The 19142-nt window shown below is 44.2% G+C and overlaps 1 protein-coding gene across 3 annotated transcripts; it reads right to left on the reverse strand.

The window, feature by feature from the left end:
* Nucleotides 1–1985: 1985 nt before the first annotated feature.
* Nucleotides 1986–15833, reverse strand: DDX39A (DExD-box helicase 39A). 3 transcript variants are annotated; one of them, XM_072990332.2, is made up of 12 exons: nt 15686–15824; nt 13826–14036; nt 12631–12758; nt 11816–11908; nt 10671–10854; nt 6703–6821; nt 4134–4265; nt 3875–3984; nt 3557–3701; nt 3019–3166; nt 2392–2598; nt 1986–2291 (listed from the first exon to the last, which is right to left on the reverse strand). In XM_072990332.2, the coding sequence occupies exons 2-11, from the start codon at nt 14031–14033 to the stop codon at nt 2405–2407; spliced, it is 1461 nt and encodes a 486-aa protein (XP_072846433.2). In that variant the 5' UTR covers nt 14034–14036; nt 15686–15824; the 3' UTR covers nt 1986–2291; nt 2392–2404. The 3 variants fall into 3 exon arrangements, with proteins under 3 accessions (XP_072846433.2, XP_072846435.2, XP_072846434.1); XM_072990334.2 differs by lacking the exon at nt 15686–15824 and adding an exon at nt 15115–15233; XM_072990333.2 differs by lacking the exon at nt 2392–2598 and having other exon boundaries at nt 15686–15833.
* Nucleotides 15834–19142: the final 3309 nt, after the last annotated feature.

The following is a 19142-nucleotide window of genomic DNA, read 5'->3' on the forward strand; positions in this document are numbered from 1 at the left end:
TCATGATTGGAGGAAGCTAAGTCTCCTGACAATAGGAAGCTAAGTTTTGTGACTGAAGGAAGCCTGTACAGTGGTGCCTCACTTTACAATTGCCCCGCATTACGATGAATCCGCTTACCGACAATTTTTTCGATCGCAAAATGATGGTCTAAATGGGGGGATTTCGCTTTGCGATGATCGGTTCCCTGCTTCGGGAACTGATTCTTTGAAAAACATTTTTCTAACAGCTGATCGGCAGTTTCAAAATGGCTGTCCCCGCTGTGTTTAGGGACAGATTCCTCACTATACAGGCAGCGAAAATGGGCGCCATATGGAGGATCTTTGCTGGACAGTTGAGTTTTTACCTCATAGAAACGCACTGAATGGGTTTCAATGCGTTTCAATGGTTTTTTTAATTTCACTTTACGATGTTTTCGCTTAACGGTGATTTTCCTGGAACGGATTATCGTTAAGCGAGGCACCACTGTATACACAAAAGATATATATATATAAAACGGAAGGTAATGGAAGACTTTCATTTAGTTAACAGTTTTCAAGACAAAGAATAGGCATTTTAGGCAAAAGTAGAAGTGGCAAACTAATGCTAACTCTGCAAATATATATGTATTTGCAAAGTTAGCATTACTTTACCACTTCTATTTTTGCCTAAAGTGCCTATTCTTTGTCTTGAAAACTGTTAACAAAAGTCTTCCATTACCTTATTTACTTCCTGGGGATTCCTGCCTTCTGTTTTGATTATTAGACAGATCTCTACTGTACTTTAACAAGCACAATGGTTAGGGGCTATTTATGCATCAGAGCACAGGGTCTTAACTTGTGGTCTGCAGACCTCGGGTGGGGGCATGATGTCCTCACTGGTGAGCTGTGATGGCTTGAAGAAACCTTTTGATCTTTTTCTATTAAGAAAGAAAACAGAAGTGTTTGATATTTCAGCACATGGTGAGAACATGCAAGTGAATGACGCTGAGTGGCTGACAAGAACAGATGACATTTCTTGCTACTGTGCACACAGACATACAGAAGCCAGAGGAAGAGACAGTTGGAGTCAGTCAGTATGAGTGTTCGGACAGACTGCATGATCGTGTTCCTTCTTCAATTTCTGCTAATAAAACCATTTGGTTATTCTTCGGTAAATTGACTTAAATATCATTGCAGTGAATTTCCTAACAACACATTTTGGCTGGGCTTCAGAATGGGTCACTAGCTGAATTTCAAACATAAAAGAATTGATGCTGTTGCTGAGGATGCATCCTGTTCAAAGCAAAATGAAGCTTCTTCCAGTCATCTTAAAAAGCGTCACTGTTATAAGGAATTTCTGTCGATGAGACCCTTCATGAGAAACTTTAAAAAACATTTGATGCACTTTAGGATTTTAAGTCCTGAGTTAAGTCTTGGTGGTCCACAGTAACAAAATGTGTTTAAAGGGGGTCCATGGTAAAGAAAAGGTTAGGAAGCATTGCACCAGATAATTGCAGCTCCGTGGTTCTACCATGCCCAACCAGTGCCTAACCAGCAAGACTGCACAGTCTGTAATATCCTGTAACCACCATCAACAAAGTTAATTGATGCCTGAAGACTTCCTTGTTCAATTAACATATTTTTAGACAAAAAGTGGCAAGCTCTCTTTTAATAGCTAAATAGGTTAACTCTGCATTGTCACAGAGCTGTTTAAGAAACAAACCTTACTAAAACCTTTAATAAAATTAAGGAGACTATTAAAGGCTTAGAATATATTTTAAGAATTTTAAAAATTGCAGCAACTTAATCACTTTAGTCTATGGGAATTACTACTGCAGCTATTTTTTAAAAAAAAAAACAAATATGTAAAAGCAATTAGGCCCCTTTGGTGACACGCCCTTACAGTCCGCAGAAAGCCTTTCAGGTTTGCCCACCTCTGGTCTCTGTGAAAACATGAAACCTAAATTGAGTTAAAGATTGCAATATCAGTAACCGGGTTAATTATGCCTCAAGAATGAAAAAAAAAGTATTTTAAAATTTTCATTTATTAGAACACTTAGCCAGAGAGGCTTACTATTCAGAAAATAGAAACATTTAATTTTTTAAAAGGCCACAGGGTAAACCTGAGGCAAAATATCACATGGGCAACTTGTGATACATTTGGCATTAGAACACATACCCCTATAGGTTTAATAGTAGGCTTTTACGCCCCCTTTTAAAAAAGGAAATATCCAGCTTCAGCAGGAGAGAGCGGTACGGTGCGCTTGGCCACAGTTTCTGCACTGGTCGAGGTATGGAGAATCCACCCAAGGCATGCTACCGGCTCTGTTCAACTGCAAGAGACAAGACAACTGATCAATAGACATCCCCAGCAAGACCACGTTGTGGCAAATGAATGACTGCTGCCTTTTGCTAAACAGGGCTCTGGCTTACCAGTTCTCAGAAACTAAGGTTCTTCAAGGCAGTTCAACAGGTGCTGCCTTTTACAAATTCTCCCTCTCTCTGACCTGGTTGGTGAGGAAGAGCCCTCATGGCAACAGCTACTCCAAGTCTGCCTGGCAGCCTTTTTTACAGGCACTCTGACAGCCTTCCCTGTCTCAACAGCCTCATCACTGCTGCGAAACTCAGAACAGAACTGAGCTAGAAGGGCAAAGAAAACTGTTCAGTATGATTCCCTAGAAGGAAGATTTTATCAAGCAGACCTGTGTTTTAAATTAAGAAAAACCTGTCTTACCTTTCCAAGAGAACATGGGAAACATTTTACCATCAGCCTCTAACATTCCAAGGCAGGCAAAAGAAATCTGCTTTCCAGCCCCACAAAACAAGGGCTAACCCAAAGGCCTTGCAGTTTATACACTGATCAGGTTGGCTCAAAAGGCTGCTTCGCAAAAAGCAACCGTGTTGTCCCCACTCTCTGTAACTATGCTGCACACATGAGCAGAAGCTATGAGAGTACTCTTAGTAAGGTGATGCCGATTTTAATTCTACTTCTGAGGAGCATATACAAGGACTGCAGCAAATGTGAAGATAAGCCAACCCAACTCTGCTTCCAATACGTACTATATGTGGAGATATCTATCTCTTCGGGGAGCTCAGCCACATTGACCTCAAAGCGATCCTGCACTTCATTGAGAATTTTGGCATCCCCTTCATCCGAGACAAAAGTAATGGCTAAACCTTTTGTGCCAAAGCGTCCGGCTCGGGCCACCTGGAATCAAGGAGAAGTTTAAAGTTTCTTGTGCCTTGGAGTCCAGATTTCCAAAAGTATCACCTTAAAAGGAAAGGGAAGGAGTAATCTGTTCAACCAACACTGAATAAAATATTCATAATAATTGTGAGACAACTGCATGTTGCAGGAGGTTCAGAAAATGTACAGGCAGGTGTCCTGTTCTTACAGCTTAGAAATTACATAAAATAGCATTGTGAAGAGTATTGAAGAAACACTTTCAACTTCCAAAGTTAAAAAAAAAACAAAAATACTCAGCTGGCAGCATTGCCTGTTCCTTGTGCTTTTGGCAAGGAAGTAGTATCAAAGCAAGCACTTCCCAGGAAATCTGTGATTCCTTCCCACCCACACACCCCTCGCTCCCCAACTTACCCTGTGCAAATAGGTATCAGAATCTTCAGGCATATCATAGTTAAAGACTATGTTGACCCGTTCTATGTCCATCCCACGGCCAAACAGATTAGTGGCCACTAAAATCCGACGCTGAAAATCCTTGAATTGCTGGTATCTTGACAGCCTATCATAAAAAAGGATGTGATCATTGCTCATCTGTGTACAATACACAGCTGCCAATCCTCAAGGCATCCCAACACTTACGTTCATCACCACCTCCCATCCTGAAAAAAACAGTTGTGTTTGATATTTTATTTACTACTGCCTCTCCTGTCCCAGGCACTTTTCTGAACTCACCTTTCCTCCTGGGACATGCCCCTGTGAATTGCAATCGCTGGAAAGTTCTGTTCAACCAGAAGCTGAGCTAATGCCATGCAGCGCTGCACTGACTTCACAAATATCACAACCTGTAAAAGCATAGGGAAAGGAAGCACGGGCTTAATTTGGAAACGCTTAGGGATTCCCATTGGCCTTCTAGTCCCCTGTCCTGTGACCTTGATAAGCCTCCTGTCCTCAAGATCAGGGGCCCCTTGTGCCAGCCCTCAGCTATGCAGACCTGATTGAATTCCAATACATCCAGTAGGTCAAAGAGCTTGCGGTTTTTCTCTGTGTCTTTCAGCTTCACATAATATTGCTGGAGGCCATGCAGAGTCAGCTTGGTCTCGTCATCCACAAAGACTTCCATGGGCTGCAAGCAAGTGAAGGAAGACAATGTGACCTTTTACCATGAATGACAGTTAATTCTCCAAATACATATAAGTCGTGTTTTAAAATCACTTGGTTTTTTTCCCAATTAAGAATTGCAAATTCCCACAGCAACAGGCATTACTTTGACTATGACAGTGAATGCTAGAGGCTGATAGCAAAACTATTTCATCTGTAGGATGATAGATGAAATCTCCATATGCTGAAGAACTCCTTCTGCCAAACATGGTAGAAAGAATTCCCACTACTGTTAATTATCTATAAAATTGATTTAAGTGCCTGGCAGCAAAGAAAACTAACTTCATTGGTAGTTATCACACACTTCATCAAGATCCTGAAGTAAACAATCTCTGATCCACAGGAGATATAATGAAAGACAAGCTAGGCGTTACATCTTGGCTAAAACTATGTACATTCTGTATGTCTTTCAGTATTACCCTAGACTATTAACCCATTTGTTTCTGTTCCTGAACAGAAACACAGAGGAATTATAACAGAAATATCTGGATGTCCCGGATAACCCAGATAGTGTGGTTGCTGACCTTGAGCCAGATATCCTGGAGAGTGAAGTCAAGTGGGCCTTAGAAAGCATGGCTAACAACAAGGCCAGTGGAGGTGATGGCATTCCAGTTGAACTATTTAAAATCTTAAAAGATGACGCTGTTAAGGTGCTACACTCAATATGCCAGCAGGTTTGGAAAACTCAGCAGTGGCCAGAGGACCGGAAAAGATCAGTTTTCATCCCAAATCCCAAAGAAGGGCAGTGCCAAAGAATGCTCCAACTACCGTACAATTGCACTCATTACACATGCTAGCAAGGTCATGCTCAAAATCCTGCCAGGTAGGCTTCAGCAGTCTGTGGACCGAGAACTCCCAGAAGTACAAGATGGATTTTGAAGGGGCAGAGGAACTAGAGACCAAATTGTTAGCATGTGCTGGATTATAGAGAAAGCCAGAGAGTTCCAGAAAAAAACATCTACTTCTGCTTCATTGACTATGCAAAAGCCTTTGACTGTGTGGACCACAGCAAACTATGGCAAGTCCTTAAAGAAATGGAAGTGCTTGACCACCTTATCTATCTCCTGAGAAATCTATATGTGGGACAAGAAGCAACAGTTAGAACTGGACATGGAAGAACTGATTGGTTCAAAATTGGGAAAGGAGTACGACAAGGCTGTATATTGTCTCCCTGCTTATTTAACCTACATGCAGAATACATCACGCAAAAGGCAGGACTGGAGGAATCCCAAGCCAGAATTAAGATTGCCGGAAGAAATTACAACAACCTCCGATATGCAGATGATACCATTCTGATGGCAGAAACTGAGGAAGAATTACCCTCTTAATGAGGGCAAAAGAGGAGAGTGAAAAAAAAAGTCTGAAGCTCAATATCAAAATAACTAAGATTATGGCCTCTGATCCCATCACCTCCTGGCAAATAGAAGAGGAAGATATGGAGGCAGTGACAGATTTTACTTTCTTGGGCTTCATGATCACTGCAGATGGTGACAGCAGCCACAGAATTAAAAGACACCTGCTTCTTGGAAGGCAAGTGATGACAAACCTAGACAGCATCTTAAAACCTTGCTGACAAAGGTTCACATAGTCAAAACTATGGTTTTTCCAGTAGCGGTGTATGGAAATGAGAGCTGGACCATAAAGAAGACTGACCGCCAAAGAACTGATGCTTTTGAACTATGGTGCTGGAGCGTCCCCTGGACTGCAAAGAGAACAAATCTATCCATTTTGAAGGAAATCAGCCCTGAGTGCTCACTGGAAGGACAGATCCTGAAGCTGAGGCTCCAATACTTTGGCCATCTCATGAGAAGAAAAGACTCCCTGGAAAAGACCCTGATGTTGGGAAAGAGTGAAGGCAAGGGGAGAAGGGGACGACAGAGAACGAGATGGTTGGACAATGTCATCAAAGCTACCAGAATGAATTTGACACAACTCCAGGAGGCAGTGGAAGACAGGAGGGCCTGGCGTGCTGTGGTCCATGGGGTCACAGAGTCAGACACAACTTAACTAAACAACATTAACCCTAATTGTGCCCAACCTTCCTCTCTTTCTCTGTTAAGGCAAACTATCTTAAATACAGTGGAAATGAAGCAGCTCGCCCTTCTCAGCCATGAAAGGCTACCACTCAGTGGTGAAAAACATATTCTGTTTGCTGTAAGAGTCAACAGTCAATCCCTGGCAACTTTATCTGAAAGGATCCTCTGAAATCTTGACACCACTACTGCGCTGAGTTATGTGAGGTATTTTTTTCTTATGAAGAATGGTTGACACATAGCGGTAGTGATCAAGCACAGCCAATGACAGGTAGCGCCACAAGTAGGGGCTCTCTGTGACATTCCACTCTTTTTCTACATCTAATGCATATAACAAAAAAGCAGCAGAGGTGAGATACTAGGGCTTACATCCTGCATGAACTTCCTGCAGACTGGCCGGATTTCTTTGCTCAACGTGGCACTAAACATCATGCACTGCTTCTCATGGGGTGTCAGTCGGAAAATCTCCTGCACATCACGGCGCATGTCTAAAGAAAAAGGAGGGAGAGTCAAAAATTCACCAAGTCCTACATTCTGAACCCAAAGGTGCACCAAGTTTTCCTCACTTCTGAGATTCAATGCATCCATGAGCCCAGGGGCCGAAAACTGAAGAAACCCTTCTGATCAATTTCACCCATCAGTTACATACCTTAAAGACCCTCTCAAAGCAATGCACCTCTTGTAGCAAAGGAACTTCTTTTGTCCACACACTTCTCTCCAAAGACTCGCCATAACACTACACGAGACTACTCAGAATCAAGTCCCTCTGAATTCAACAGCACTAAGTTCCAAAAAAGTATTTAGATACCTACTTCAAGGTATGTTCAGACAGTATGAGTCTAGAGCAGGGGTCTCCAAACTATGGCCTGCAGGTCACATCCTTGCCCTTTTATCTGGCCCAGCCAGCATGAGGGTGTGGGCGCGTGCAAGAGTGCATGCATGAATATGCATGCACATATTCAGCCCTTGAAAATCTGAAACATATATGTTGTGGCCCTCTCTGAAAAGTTTAGAGACCCCTGGTCTAGAAGTTTGACTGTTTTTGTCTTTGCATGCACAAGTTAATGTCCAATCCCAATTTATGGCAAGCTTATCTGCTTTTATCTGATTAGCTATAGGGACCTCTCTCAACTGTAATAACCTCCCTTAAATACTTTGGACTACAACAGCCCACAAAAACAGTTAGCATGCTAATAGTCACAGCTCTCTGGAGCAATGACGGGATTTAACTGTAATTAATTATAAGTACAGTGGTGCCTCGCATAACGATGTTAATTGGTTCCAGAAAAAAACACGTTATGTGAAAACATCGTTATGGGAAGCACCATTTCCCATAGGAATGCATTGAAAACCGGTTAACCCGTTCCAACTGGAACGGATTATCCAGTTTTTTCCCTCCCCCCTGTGGCTTGGATCTGACCCATGGCGGCTGCCTCAGCCATGGCTGGACTCCCTAGAGTCCAGCCATGGCTGGGGTAGCCGCTGCGGTTACCCTTTAAGCGGCGGAGACAGGCTGGGGGGTGGATCGGGGAGCTTGAAGCCTCTCCGCGCTGCCTACCCAGGTCGTTCCCGGGAACGACCTGGGTAGGCGGCGCGGAGAGGCTTCAAGCTCCCCGATCCACCCCCCAGCCTGTCTCCGCCGCTTAAAGGGTAACCGCAGCGGCTACGCCAGCCTGTTCTCCGATGCCGGTAGCCTCCCCCGCCGCCTACCCAGCCCGTTCTCGGACACCTAGGTGTCCGAGAACGGGCTGGGTAGGCGGCGCAAGGAGGCTTTAAGCGGCGGGGACAGGCTGGGGGGTGAATCGGGAAGCTTGAAGCCTTCCCGCGCTGCTTACCCAGGCTGTTCCCGGACTTCTGGAAGTCCGGGAACGGCCGGGGTAGGCGGCGCGGAGAGGCTTCAAGCTTCCCGGTCCACCCCCCAGCCTGTCCCCGGAGCTCGGAAGGGAATTGTCGGCAGGGGACGGTGGGTTCGGGGTCCTTCCGAGGCCGCAGCCCACTGGCGACATTTTCCCCCAGCTGAGCAGCAGGGCTTCAAAGCTCCCGCCGCTCAGCTGGGGGAAAATGGTGCCTATGGGGAAAAATCCCCATAGGCAAGATCGTTGTGCGATCGCAAAAGCGATGGCAACAAAGCCATCGCTATGCGATTTTTTTGTTAAACGGGGCACTCATTGAGACACCACTGTAAATGATAGGACTTGTTGTTCAAGAACACCTGGAGGTCATCATGTTTGGGAAGTTGAGGTATCTTTTCCACTTTTCTGCAGTGCAGTTTAACCCTGGTTTGCAGGCAACACATAGTACAGTCCCTTTATTTGGACAGACGAGCAAACTGCCACACAGCAGTAGCAGAGAGACTGAGTCTTATAATGACGAACAATGGTTTAATGGCATTGGTTCCCAAACTGGGGCTGGGGGCTACCCATGGGCAGGAAAGAAGAATATCTCTCTCTGTGTCTGTGTGTGTGTCAGGGTGGATCAAATAACCTGGAAAGTGAGGTATCAACACATAAGGAGGAGGTACAGTAAAGAACAGATCACCTCATAAGTAAACACTGGCATGGCTCCCTGTTCTCTCTGTTCTGTTAGCAAGCCAAAGAATTTCATTCATCTATGGCAGTAGCTCTTGTTGGCTCTCCAGACAAGTGGCTTAAGAGAAATGATACAGGCTGCCAGCCAGCAACGGCAGACAATGGTGCTGCTCCAGGTGGCTCTCTTTCCTCTGCATGTGCCAGCCACCCCTGCCAGGAATAGGCGGCACACCGGTGAGGAGAACAGCCACCACCTTCAAGTTGCCTGTCCAAAGAGTCACCACTGCAAGCAAATGAGACCTTCTGGGTTGGCTTGGTAAAGGACAGAAGAGAGGGAGAAACAACCACTCGGGTATCAACAAGCAGCAGCCTTTTGGGTGGAGGGTGGCAGCAAACATGAGCCCTGCATCTGTTCCTGTGGGGAGGAGATGAGTGGCAGCCCACCAAAAGAGGGTACAAGGTAGCTGCAGTGGTGTCAAGAAGCCACAGAAGGAAGGGGATGGAGAGAAAGAGAGAGAGAGAGAGAGAGAGAGAGAGAGAGAGTGTACCCCTGCAATCACAGAAGGGAAGATATCATTTTCTATACATTCCCTCTACTTCTGCTGCCATCTGCACTAGCCCCCTGAAGACAGTAAGCTATAAAAGGGGAGAGCAGCATGTTTTGGGGGCCCTGGAAAAGCAGCATTTTGTAGCCAAAGGCTTGAAGGAACAAGTAGTACAAGATGCATATATTCTTCTTTGGTTCTGATGAAATCCAGAGGAGAATGCTAACCTGTTACTAACACTGGAAATCTAATGGAAGAAGCAGGGATGGAAGTACAACAAAAATGTTTCTAGCTGAAATCCTTCCTCTCCACTCTAGGAAAATCAGTCTCTTACCTTCAGCTTCCCATATACTGTTCTAAGGAAACACAGCACTTTCTTCTAGGGTTGTTATAAGGTTATTGCAATATTCATGTAAAACACTCTTAAATTATCATATATTTTTTAAAAATTCTGAGAATAACCTATGTAATATTAAAAACAGCCATGATAACACTGAAACAGTAAGCTGTCAATCACATCATTCTCAAGATAAATTACATTTTAATTAATTCTAGGCAATAAGAAACATTGCATGTGCTTATTTTCAATTTAAAATAACTTCTGGTACATTATAATGTTGATTTTTTTATTTTAAATTACAAATTTAAAATCTGGGAGATGCAACTGATGCTAAAGGAGAAGTGGGAACATGAAGTTTTCTCAGTCATTAAAAGCTGGACATGATGCCTGAAGGTTTAGGAACACGTGTCTGAGAACTACATCTGGACATCCCCTTCAAAGCAGTTTGTCTTTCACTACTGCCTTATCACAACTATTTCCCCCACCCCTTGATGTGGAAGAAAAACAGGACAGGAACTAGGTCTGGGCACTTAAAAATTATTCTCTACACGCCAGAGATGCTTCAACATCCTAGGAAAATTGCCCACTCTCCGTTTATGTTTCAGTCCTGCATATTAGTTCTAGTTCAGCTGAACAAAGCAGCAGTTCTGTAGTTTTGCTTCAAGAATAATGACCTGGACCAGACTTCCTAAATTAGATTTAAACAGATACACGAACTCTTTAAATGCCCCAAGGCAGATTTTGCATATAAGCAACATTACTTTTCCTGTGTCTGCATGATCCTTAGTTTCTTGACCTTGAAACACATTAATTTCTAGAGACAGGAACTCTCATGCCCAACAGATCAAGAATCTCACATTAGAACAACTCAAACTACAGTGTGTTCACACAAACTGTCTCCAGCTTGCTACTTCTCGTTCTTACCCAGCTGCTCAAGCATTTTGTCACACTCATCCAACACAAAATGCTTGACATTGCGCAGGGTGAGTGTCTTATTGCGCACCAGCGCAAGAATACGGCCTGGGGTCCCCACCACAATATGTGGACAATTCTTCTTCAGCACCTCTTCATCCTTCTTGATAGAAAGGCCACCAAAGAAGACTGATACCTGCAGGTCAAACAGGCGTCAAAAACATCCACACTGAGCAAGTCAACAAAATATCCTATTCCTTTTAAAGCAGTTTGGCACAGATAAAATTATATACAACCCCTGAACTAATGAAGCTGCCTTTTAGCTAAAGACTGCCTGCACTGACGGGTGGAAGCTCTCCATAGTTTCAGAGGGATCCTTTCCTAACCCTTACTGGAAACAAAGACGGATACCAGAGCTTCTGCATGCACAAATGTGGCAACCTAACTGGGAAAAAGGCAGCACAGAAATACAACAAAAAAACAAAATAAACCGCCTGCCGAGTTATAGCCGTTCAATATAACAGGATCTGAACTAGTAGTAATGTATTAGCACTGGCCTATAACAGCCAACAAAGTGCCAATCTTTGGAACCACAAGCTATCATTTGTTCTGAAGCGAAGGTTCTTTGTGCCAGCAAACAGAGGTGGAAGTACTGAAGTCAGTGGCACAATAAGCAATTGTCTCTTCACCCCCACCACAAGGCATTTCCCAAATTACACACTCCATTTCCATCACCTATGCTTGCTCCTCAGACACAACATTGCTGCATATTCTATATACTGAGGCAAACAAACAGTGGCCTATGGATGGCATATGGCCACACAAGACTTTTCTGAGGCACATCCAGCTCGCCTCAACCATTCCCTCCACCCCATCTTCATCTGGAGGCATGAAGAAACAGTGTTTTTTGCATGCAGGAGAAAGGATATCATAGCTCTGCAAGTTTGAAAAGGCTACATGAATCAGAAAAACCAAAACCAAAAACAGAGGACTTCCAGTTTCTGGTTATTACTTGTTTTTCATCCCTCCCTCTCACTTTTGTCTATTTTGAAGTCTGGTCTAGCCCAGAGAGAGCTAGGAATGAAGCTTTGACCTTCGACACAATCGGAACTATCCATCATATACCATCAACCTACTTGCAACACACTGCCCCTCACCTTGACGTTGGACATGTATTTAGAGAAGCGCTCATATTCTTTGCTGATCTGGAAGGCCAGCTCCCGAGTGTGACACATCACCAACACAGATACCTACCAGAAAGAAAAGGTCATGTTTCTATGAAGGCAGCAAGGAAATTTTTTAGGATTTCCTCAATAAACACTCTGCTTTCTTTCTAGAATATGTTGATTTGCAGTAGCATAGACAGTGCCAGTCAGACCATCACTCTATTTCATAGCTGATCTTTATCCATGCCAATACTTTAGATCACCACCTAATAAACAGTTGTAGATCTGGTGGCATATCCCATGGAATTGCTGGAATTTGGACACAGAACAAAAGCAACTACCAGTCCAGAACAGATCGTACCCTTAGCTAGATTTCCTACTGCCTGAGGTCACTATGGAATTGGACAAAGTAACAAACAACATCTTGTAAGGAATTCAGCTCTGTGTGCCTCACAGAAACAGAAGGATTACCAAACCTGGTTACAACTGTTAAGTTATTCAAATGAGTCCTGAAGTCCCACTCAATATTCTACCTGAGAAAAGTGGCAGCAAGCCATTTAAAGGCTCACCCAAGGTTCAAGTCACAGCAATAATAAGAAAGGCCCCTTAAACCTCTAACCTATACTAAATGTCCTGAAAGCTCATGTGCTATACCCTTTCTAGATAGCAGACTTTAAATCAAAAACTTACTTTCATTCTTGTTAAGATTGCACCTCTGTCAGAGGCCTTTTTGCTACCTAGCCTTCTTGTATTTTCAAAACAGGAACCACAGGGAACATAAACACAGAAGCATCCCCATTACCTACCTGTCCATCCACCGGCTCAATCTGCTGTAGCGTCGCCAATACAAAAACAGCCGTCTTGCCCATGCCTGACTTAGCCTGGCAGAGGACATCCATGCCAAGGATTGCCTGTGGAATGCATTCATGCTGCACTGAGAGGACAAGAACAAAAAGTAGTCACACAAGGGATTCTGTTAGGCGCTGGGCCAATGAGAGCACCCGGAACTAGTGGAATGGCCTCAAGGAAGCCTCCATTCCAGCTGTTTCCCACCTCTTACAATGTAGAAATTCCAAATCATGTTCTTTTTTTCCCTACACACTTCCTACAGAAAGATGCAATACTATTCTCACAGACTGTACAGATTTATCACTCTGAATCAAAAACTAGAAACAAACAAGGCATAAAGGACTTCAGTATGGACTAATTACTGCACAGAAGATTCTAGCTGCAGAACCTGAAAAACTGCATATTCTCCCTTTAACTATTAAACTACATCCAATTTCATGGGTGGGCTGGTGTGTGCCATCAAGGTAGAACAGACTTTTAGTGACCCTAATAGGGCTTTCATGGTGAGATCTTTAAGGAGTGGCTTTACCAATTCCACTCCCCCAGTGAGTTTCCATGGCTGAGTGGAGATTTGAACCCTGGTCTCCAGAGTCCTGGTCCATCACTGTATCCACTGCACTACACCACACTGCGAATCCAACTTCATATTGAGTGTCAATCAAATTAATATACTAAGAGAGCCTCCATTTGGCCAGCATAATGCAACAGTGAGATTTCTCAGCTCTAAATGAAATTTATTTTTAACAATAAAGTGAAAAAATTATCCAGCTACTAACATGTACAAAAATTGAATGCCATCCATCAGGGCAGCCATAGAGAATCTCTGGCCCTCAAGATCTTGCTGGACTACAACCCCTAGCATCCTTCATTATTGGCCAAGGTGACTAGGGCTGATGAGCATCAACAAAATGTGCAAAGCTACACATCCCTCTCCCCTTATTTAGGCAAAGCTCCCCAAAGCACAGGCATTTCAAGGACTACTCTGAGGCCAAGGAAAACCTTCCCATTACAACACCCTCTCCCCCACCACCCCACTGCTCCCTGCAGCCCCCAGCTCTCACCCTGCACCGCGTGGCACCACTGGCAGTTGCTCCCCGGTGGGTGGGCTGGGCTGGCTGTCGAGGGGGCCAAGGGCCTTGGCTCCGCTCCTACCTTCTGATGGGTGCTCAAAGCCGCAGTCCACAATAGCACGAAGGAGCTCTGGCTTCAGCAGGAAGTCACGGAAGCCAGAACTGTGAATGGAGACATAAGAGCCCTTCACATCCTTTTTAGCAATGACAGGGGCTGCATCAGGCAATGCTTGAGGCTCTTCATCCTCCTCATAGTCCAACAACTCGTTCTCCACATCCTGCTCAGCCATGTCCTACAACAGGAGGAAAACTGTGGATCAGCAGGAACATTTTCAAAAGGAGAGCCAAATCAATGACAACCAAGGAGCAGGAGGAAGACTTATAAAGGTGAGACTGGGCAGTCACAAATGACTTCTGGTTCAAAGCTCTCCATAACCATCTGTGTTTACCAAAAATCTTGCTAACAGGAGAAAAAGTTGGCACCATTTCCCAATTCTCTGAAGCCATGGTTCTTCAAATACAGTAATCTATGAGCCTCCCCTGAGGCCTGCATTCCATGCTGTTTTTTCCACTCCTCTTAATAGAATCATACAATAATGAAGTTGGAAGGGGACTATAAGGCCATCATGTCTAATCCCCTACTAGATGCAGGAATACAGATCAAAGGATATCTACCAGGTAGTTGTATAAGTTTCTCTTGAATGCTTCCAGAACTCTGTATCTCTCGAGGTAATTGGTTCTGTCTTACCAAAGTTTTTCCTGATATTCAATCTAAATCTGGTTTCCTGCAACTTGAGCCCATTGTTGCATGTCTTGCACTCTGGGATGATCCACAACAGATCCTGACCCTCCTCTGTATGACAGCCTTTCAAGTATTTGAAAAGTGCTACCATATCATCCCTCAGCCTTCCATTATTGAGGCTTGACATGCTCAATCCTTTCAGTCTTTCCTTATTGGGCTTGGTTTCCAGACCCTTGATCATCCATGTTGCCTTTCTCTGAACTTACTACAATTACAGTAGTTCCTAGATTATAAGTACTTAAAAAGTACAGTATGTGTGCAGATACACATATACAGATCAGGAAATCAATACCAGAGTGTATACATGATGCTGGAAAACCCTCACTGCACACATATGAGGGCAGTTTTCTCACCATCCCCAGAGTCTTACCCTCAACAGAAGAGGATGCAAAACAACCCAAAAAGAGGAGCAAAATCATCTAGGAAGAGGACCATCAATGGTCACAAATTGATTGCTTTTTCTGATTACGGAGGATGGTGGGTTTTGGGTTTTTTTTAATGATACTCTCTCCACCAGACCCATAAAGTGGATTAACGTAACGAGAAAAGGACAGCTCCTGTATGTATACCGGCTGTAACTTCTCAACACCGGCTGTAACAACAACTGCAGCTGCTGCCCGTGCCCTTCTTCCTCCGAACTATTTTTTGCCCATCCTTCCCGATTCTCACACGAGCCCGGGAAGCTCGGCAAAAGCCAGGAGCCCGCCACGAGGTCGGCGCGGGAACGGAAGCGGCTCCGAGCGAGGCCTCCCGCTTCCTCCTCACTGCGAGGCGGCCTTAAAATAAAACAAAAGCCCCGCATTGCCTGCCTCCGCCTCACCAGCGGACCGAAAAGGGCTTTCCCGCGCCAGGCCGCTTTCACGTGTCCAACTGCAATCACGTGCGGCAAAGCGGTTGTCGGGACGGGAAGCCAACGAGCTCGGGAACAACTTGGAAGCAGCACCGCTTCCACCGGGCGCCAACCCGGGCGCTCAGCCTCGACTCCCGCCCCACCTGCAGCGAAAAGGCTGCCAGGAACTGAAGGGTTAAACTGGGGCGCGCGAGGGCGGGTCGCCCTGCCGGAGACCCCCCCCCCCGAAGGGCGCTGGAACGCCGCTCCCCTCACCTCCCCCGAGCGCGCGCCCCCGCCGCCGCCCTTACCCGACTAGATGCGATCCGAGAGGCCCCTTGCCCCCCCCCCCCCGGTTCCTCTCACTGACGCCGACCGCGCTGGAAAGGAAGAGCCAAACCCGTCGCCGCCTTGCAAGCAAGCAGTGTACGCTCGATTCTCATTGGCCGCCCGCGGGCTGAGATCCGCCTCTCTACAAAACACCCGACGAGGAAAAACTAGGTCATCGGAGCCGCCAATCAAGTTCTCCTGCTGACGGATTGGCTTAAAAGACATCCGGCTCCTCGTTTCGTTCTGGTTCAGGGGATGGTCTCGCCGTCGCGAGAGAAAGGGAAGGGGAAGGGGGCGGGGCGGAAGGTTTAGGGTTTCTTTTAAAGGAGCAGTTGGGCTCAGGGTAGCCTATCGCCCACCTTGGATGGAGAGCCGTATAAGCGTGCGTCGCTCGTTTTTTTAATGCCAGTTTTCGGCTTGAGTAACGCTTCTGTTGGCTCACTGAAAAGGGACAAACGCAGTGAACTTTCGAGTTCTCCAGAAGTCTTCATCAGGCAAAGCCGCGGTCATCTTGGGGTTTAAGGCTAAACAGTGGGACACCTGTGATGCCCCTGAGACCTGAAACCAAACTGCCACTCAAGCGAGTTAACCTGTGCAGATCCAAGGCGACAGTCAGGTGACAGAGCTATGGTTTGGCTTGGTCCTCTGCAGATCTGTGGCTGTTGGATTGTCCGTCCATCTTTTGATATGCCATCTTCTTGTCTGATCGTTTTCAGGGTCGACAATGAAAAGTTTCCTATACAGTATTTCTATCTCTCTGCATATTATTTATTATGTATGGAATATTGTGTATGCTGATGGAACTAAGTCTATTACTGTGAACTTCTTGGAAGATGAATGGAATAAAAATGCATTATGGCTAAGACTTCATGCTTATGGTAAAAAGTGCTCTAGTACACCACCAAAATAAATGCCACAGTAAATATTGTAATCTTTAAATCTATACAAACCACTCTATTGCTTCTTCCATAAGCCTGTGTTACTTCTACTATGGTAGACCAATACTGTTATCTTCCTGGAAGATGTATGGACTGTAGGTTGAGGGGCAAAGGGGCAAGTAAGCTGCTTTAACGTTGACAGTGAAGGAACAGAAATGGAAAGGTTTTGTATACTTTGCTTCAATTATCAATTCAAATGGAGACTGTAGCCAAAATGATTAGAAGAAGAATACTTGGAAGGACAGCTATGAAGGAAGTAGAAAACCTCACATGTAAGGATGTATCACTGGAAACCAAAGTCAAGACCATCCACAATATTGTACTGTATTCCTAAATATTATGTACAGATGTGAAAACTGACAGGATGCATATGAAATGTGGCTCTGCAAGATAATTTTGTGGATACTATGAACTGTCTGAAGGACAAACAAGCAGGTCCTAGATCAAATCAAGCTTAAACTCGCTCTCAGTGAAAAAAATGATGAAACTGTGGATATCAGACTTTGGCCATATTATGACAAAATGCTGGAAAAGCCAATACTAGGAAAAGCTGAAAGCAGCAGGAAAACAGGAAGGCCAAATATGAAGTATATTGATTCAGGAAGGGAAGCCACGGCCTTGAGTTTGCAAGAGCTCAGCAGAACTGTTAAGGCAGGGCATTTTGGAAGTCCTTCATTCATTGTTATGTCCTGTCAAGTCCAAACTGACTTGTAGCAACCCTAACGGGGCTTTCAAGGCAAGTGAGATATTTAAGGAATGATTTTACAAGGTACACACATATGCACCATGAGTTTCTATGGCTGCGCATAGATTTAAAATCGGGCCTTCTGAGTTATAGTCCATTAACCTATCCACTATATTACACTGTGTCTCTTCACTCATTCATAGGCTCATCAAGGACAACTTGATGACAGATAACAAGAAAGTGCTGCTGACATGAGTGCTTGTCTTAATGCAATCACACTTCAGCAATAGAGAATAATACCCTGTTTCCCTGAAAATAAGACCTAACCCGAAAATAAACCCTAGTATGATTTTTTCAGGATGCTCGTAATATAAGTCCTACCCCAAAATAAGCCCAGTTAGGTGAAACCCTGCCCTGCAGCATTGTGCACCAACCAGAAGAAGGTGACATGACTGTATTTGAATAAATGTAGATTGTTTTATATATTTTTTAAAAAATCCCCTGAAAATAAGCCCTAATGCATTTTTTGCAGCAAAAATTAACATAAGACCCTGTCTTACTTTCAGGGAAACACGGTATATGCTTCTTTCCTACCCTTGGTTTTTCTCAGATGTATAGTGTATATATATAATTTCCAACATCCCAACCATTCATTTGACACAGTAGTAGTCCAAAACATTGTGCTGGAGAAGCCTAGAAACTCCCTTGCTGATGCTTGACTCTGCTTGAGCTACATATCAGTTGCCTAGGAAATGGTGGCCCAAGTACTGTTGCATAAGTTATACCTGCATCAGGATGATGGCATCACTGCCAGGAAGAATTTCAGTGATTAAAGAGCTCCCACTGCTTGTTCAGCTTGCTACCTATCTACCTTCCTTCTGAGGCCCTTCTATACAGTGGACCCTTGACTTACAGACGGCTTGACTTACAGACTTTTTGAGTTACAGACTTCTCTGGCTGCAAAATTTAGGTTTGACTTGCAGACTGAGATTTGACTTACAGACCAGAAAAAAACCAAAATGGAACAAAAATGGCCTGTTACGGGATTAATCGGTTTTCAATGCACTGTAGGTCAATGGAGACTTGACTTACATACTTTTTGACGAGAACCGCCTTCCAGTACGGATTAAGTTCTCAAGTCAAGACCCCACTGTAAATGCTCCAGCCAAATGATCTGAGGTGAGTGGCTACTAGGAAGAGGGACTTGTCAGTGGTATGTTTGCCTGTTCCCTACATCATAGTCTTTTGAGCATCAAGAAAAAGCTTTTTATTCCTCTAGGTTTCTTAATTTTTCAGCTTTCTAAAAAGTGCATGTTCCCTTTTAAACATCTGGCTTACTCTTGGTTTTAGTTTGGTATGTGGGTTCTTTTGTTTCTGCTTTATTTGTGATTATGACCTTATGTTTGTGCTTTTTAAAGATTTCCAGTTTTTCTGTGCTACGGAAATATAGTACAGAGATTTGACTGAACTAGCCAGGTCTGTGGCTACAGTCTTTAAGCAGGCATTATTATAGTAGATGAGCCATTGGTTTAATTTTACCTAATCATTCCAGGATGCGACAGCAAACAAGATTCACTTCTGGCCTGACTAGTGCTGCCATGTGCTTACATTAAGTCCAGTTTAAATCTTATAATCACCATGTATATTTCTGTAAATATCACATAAGTTACATAATGAAACTACAGTACATAACAAAAACACCTGATAGAATGTAAGCAAATAGTGAACTCGGCGCACTGCTTCGTTTTACATCCCATGTTGGTAGTTGTAACACCAACCAATTTCAATCTGGCTTCAGAATTTCAGGAATTTATT

This window comes from Pogona vitticeps, chromosome 2 (assembly GCF_051106095.1).
Source record: "Pogona vitticeps strain Pit_001003342236 chromosome 2, PviZW2.1, whole genome shotgun sequence".
Classification (NCBI taxonomy): domain Eukaryota; kingdom Metazoa; phylum Chordata; class Lepidosauria; order Squamata; family Agamidae; genus Pogona; species Pogona vitticeps.

What these genes read in the sequence shown, in the direction of transcription:
- DDX39A (XM_072990332.2), bottom strand. Translation starts at nt 14,033, where the DNA reads ATGGCTGAGCAGGATGTGGAGAACGAGTTGTTGGACTATGAGGAGGAT. An exon ending in CTTTGAGCACCCATCAGAAG is followed by an intron (nt 12,759 to 13,825) that starts GTAGGAGCGGAG and finishes TTGTCCTCTCAG; the next exon opens with TGCAGCATGAATGCATTCCA. An exon ending in AATACATGTCCAACGTCAAG is followed by an intron (nt 10,855 to 11,815) that starts GTGAGGGGCAGT and finishes TTTGACCTGCAG; the next exon opens with GTATCAGTCTTCTTTGGTGG.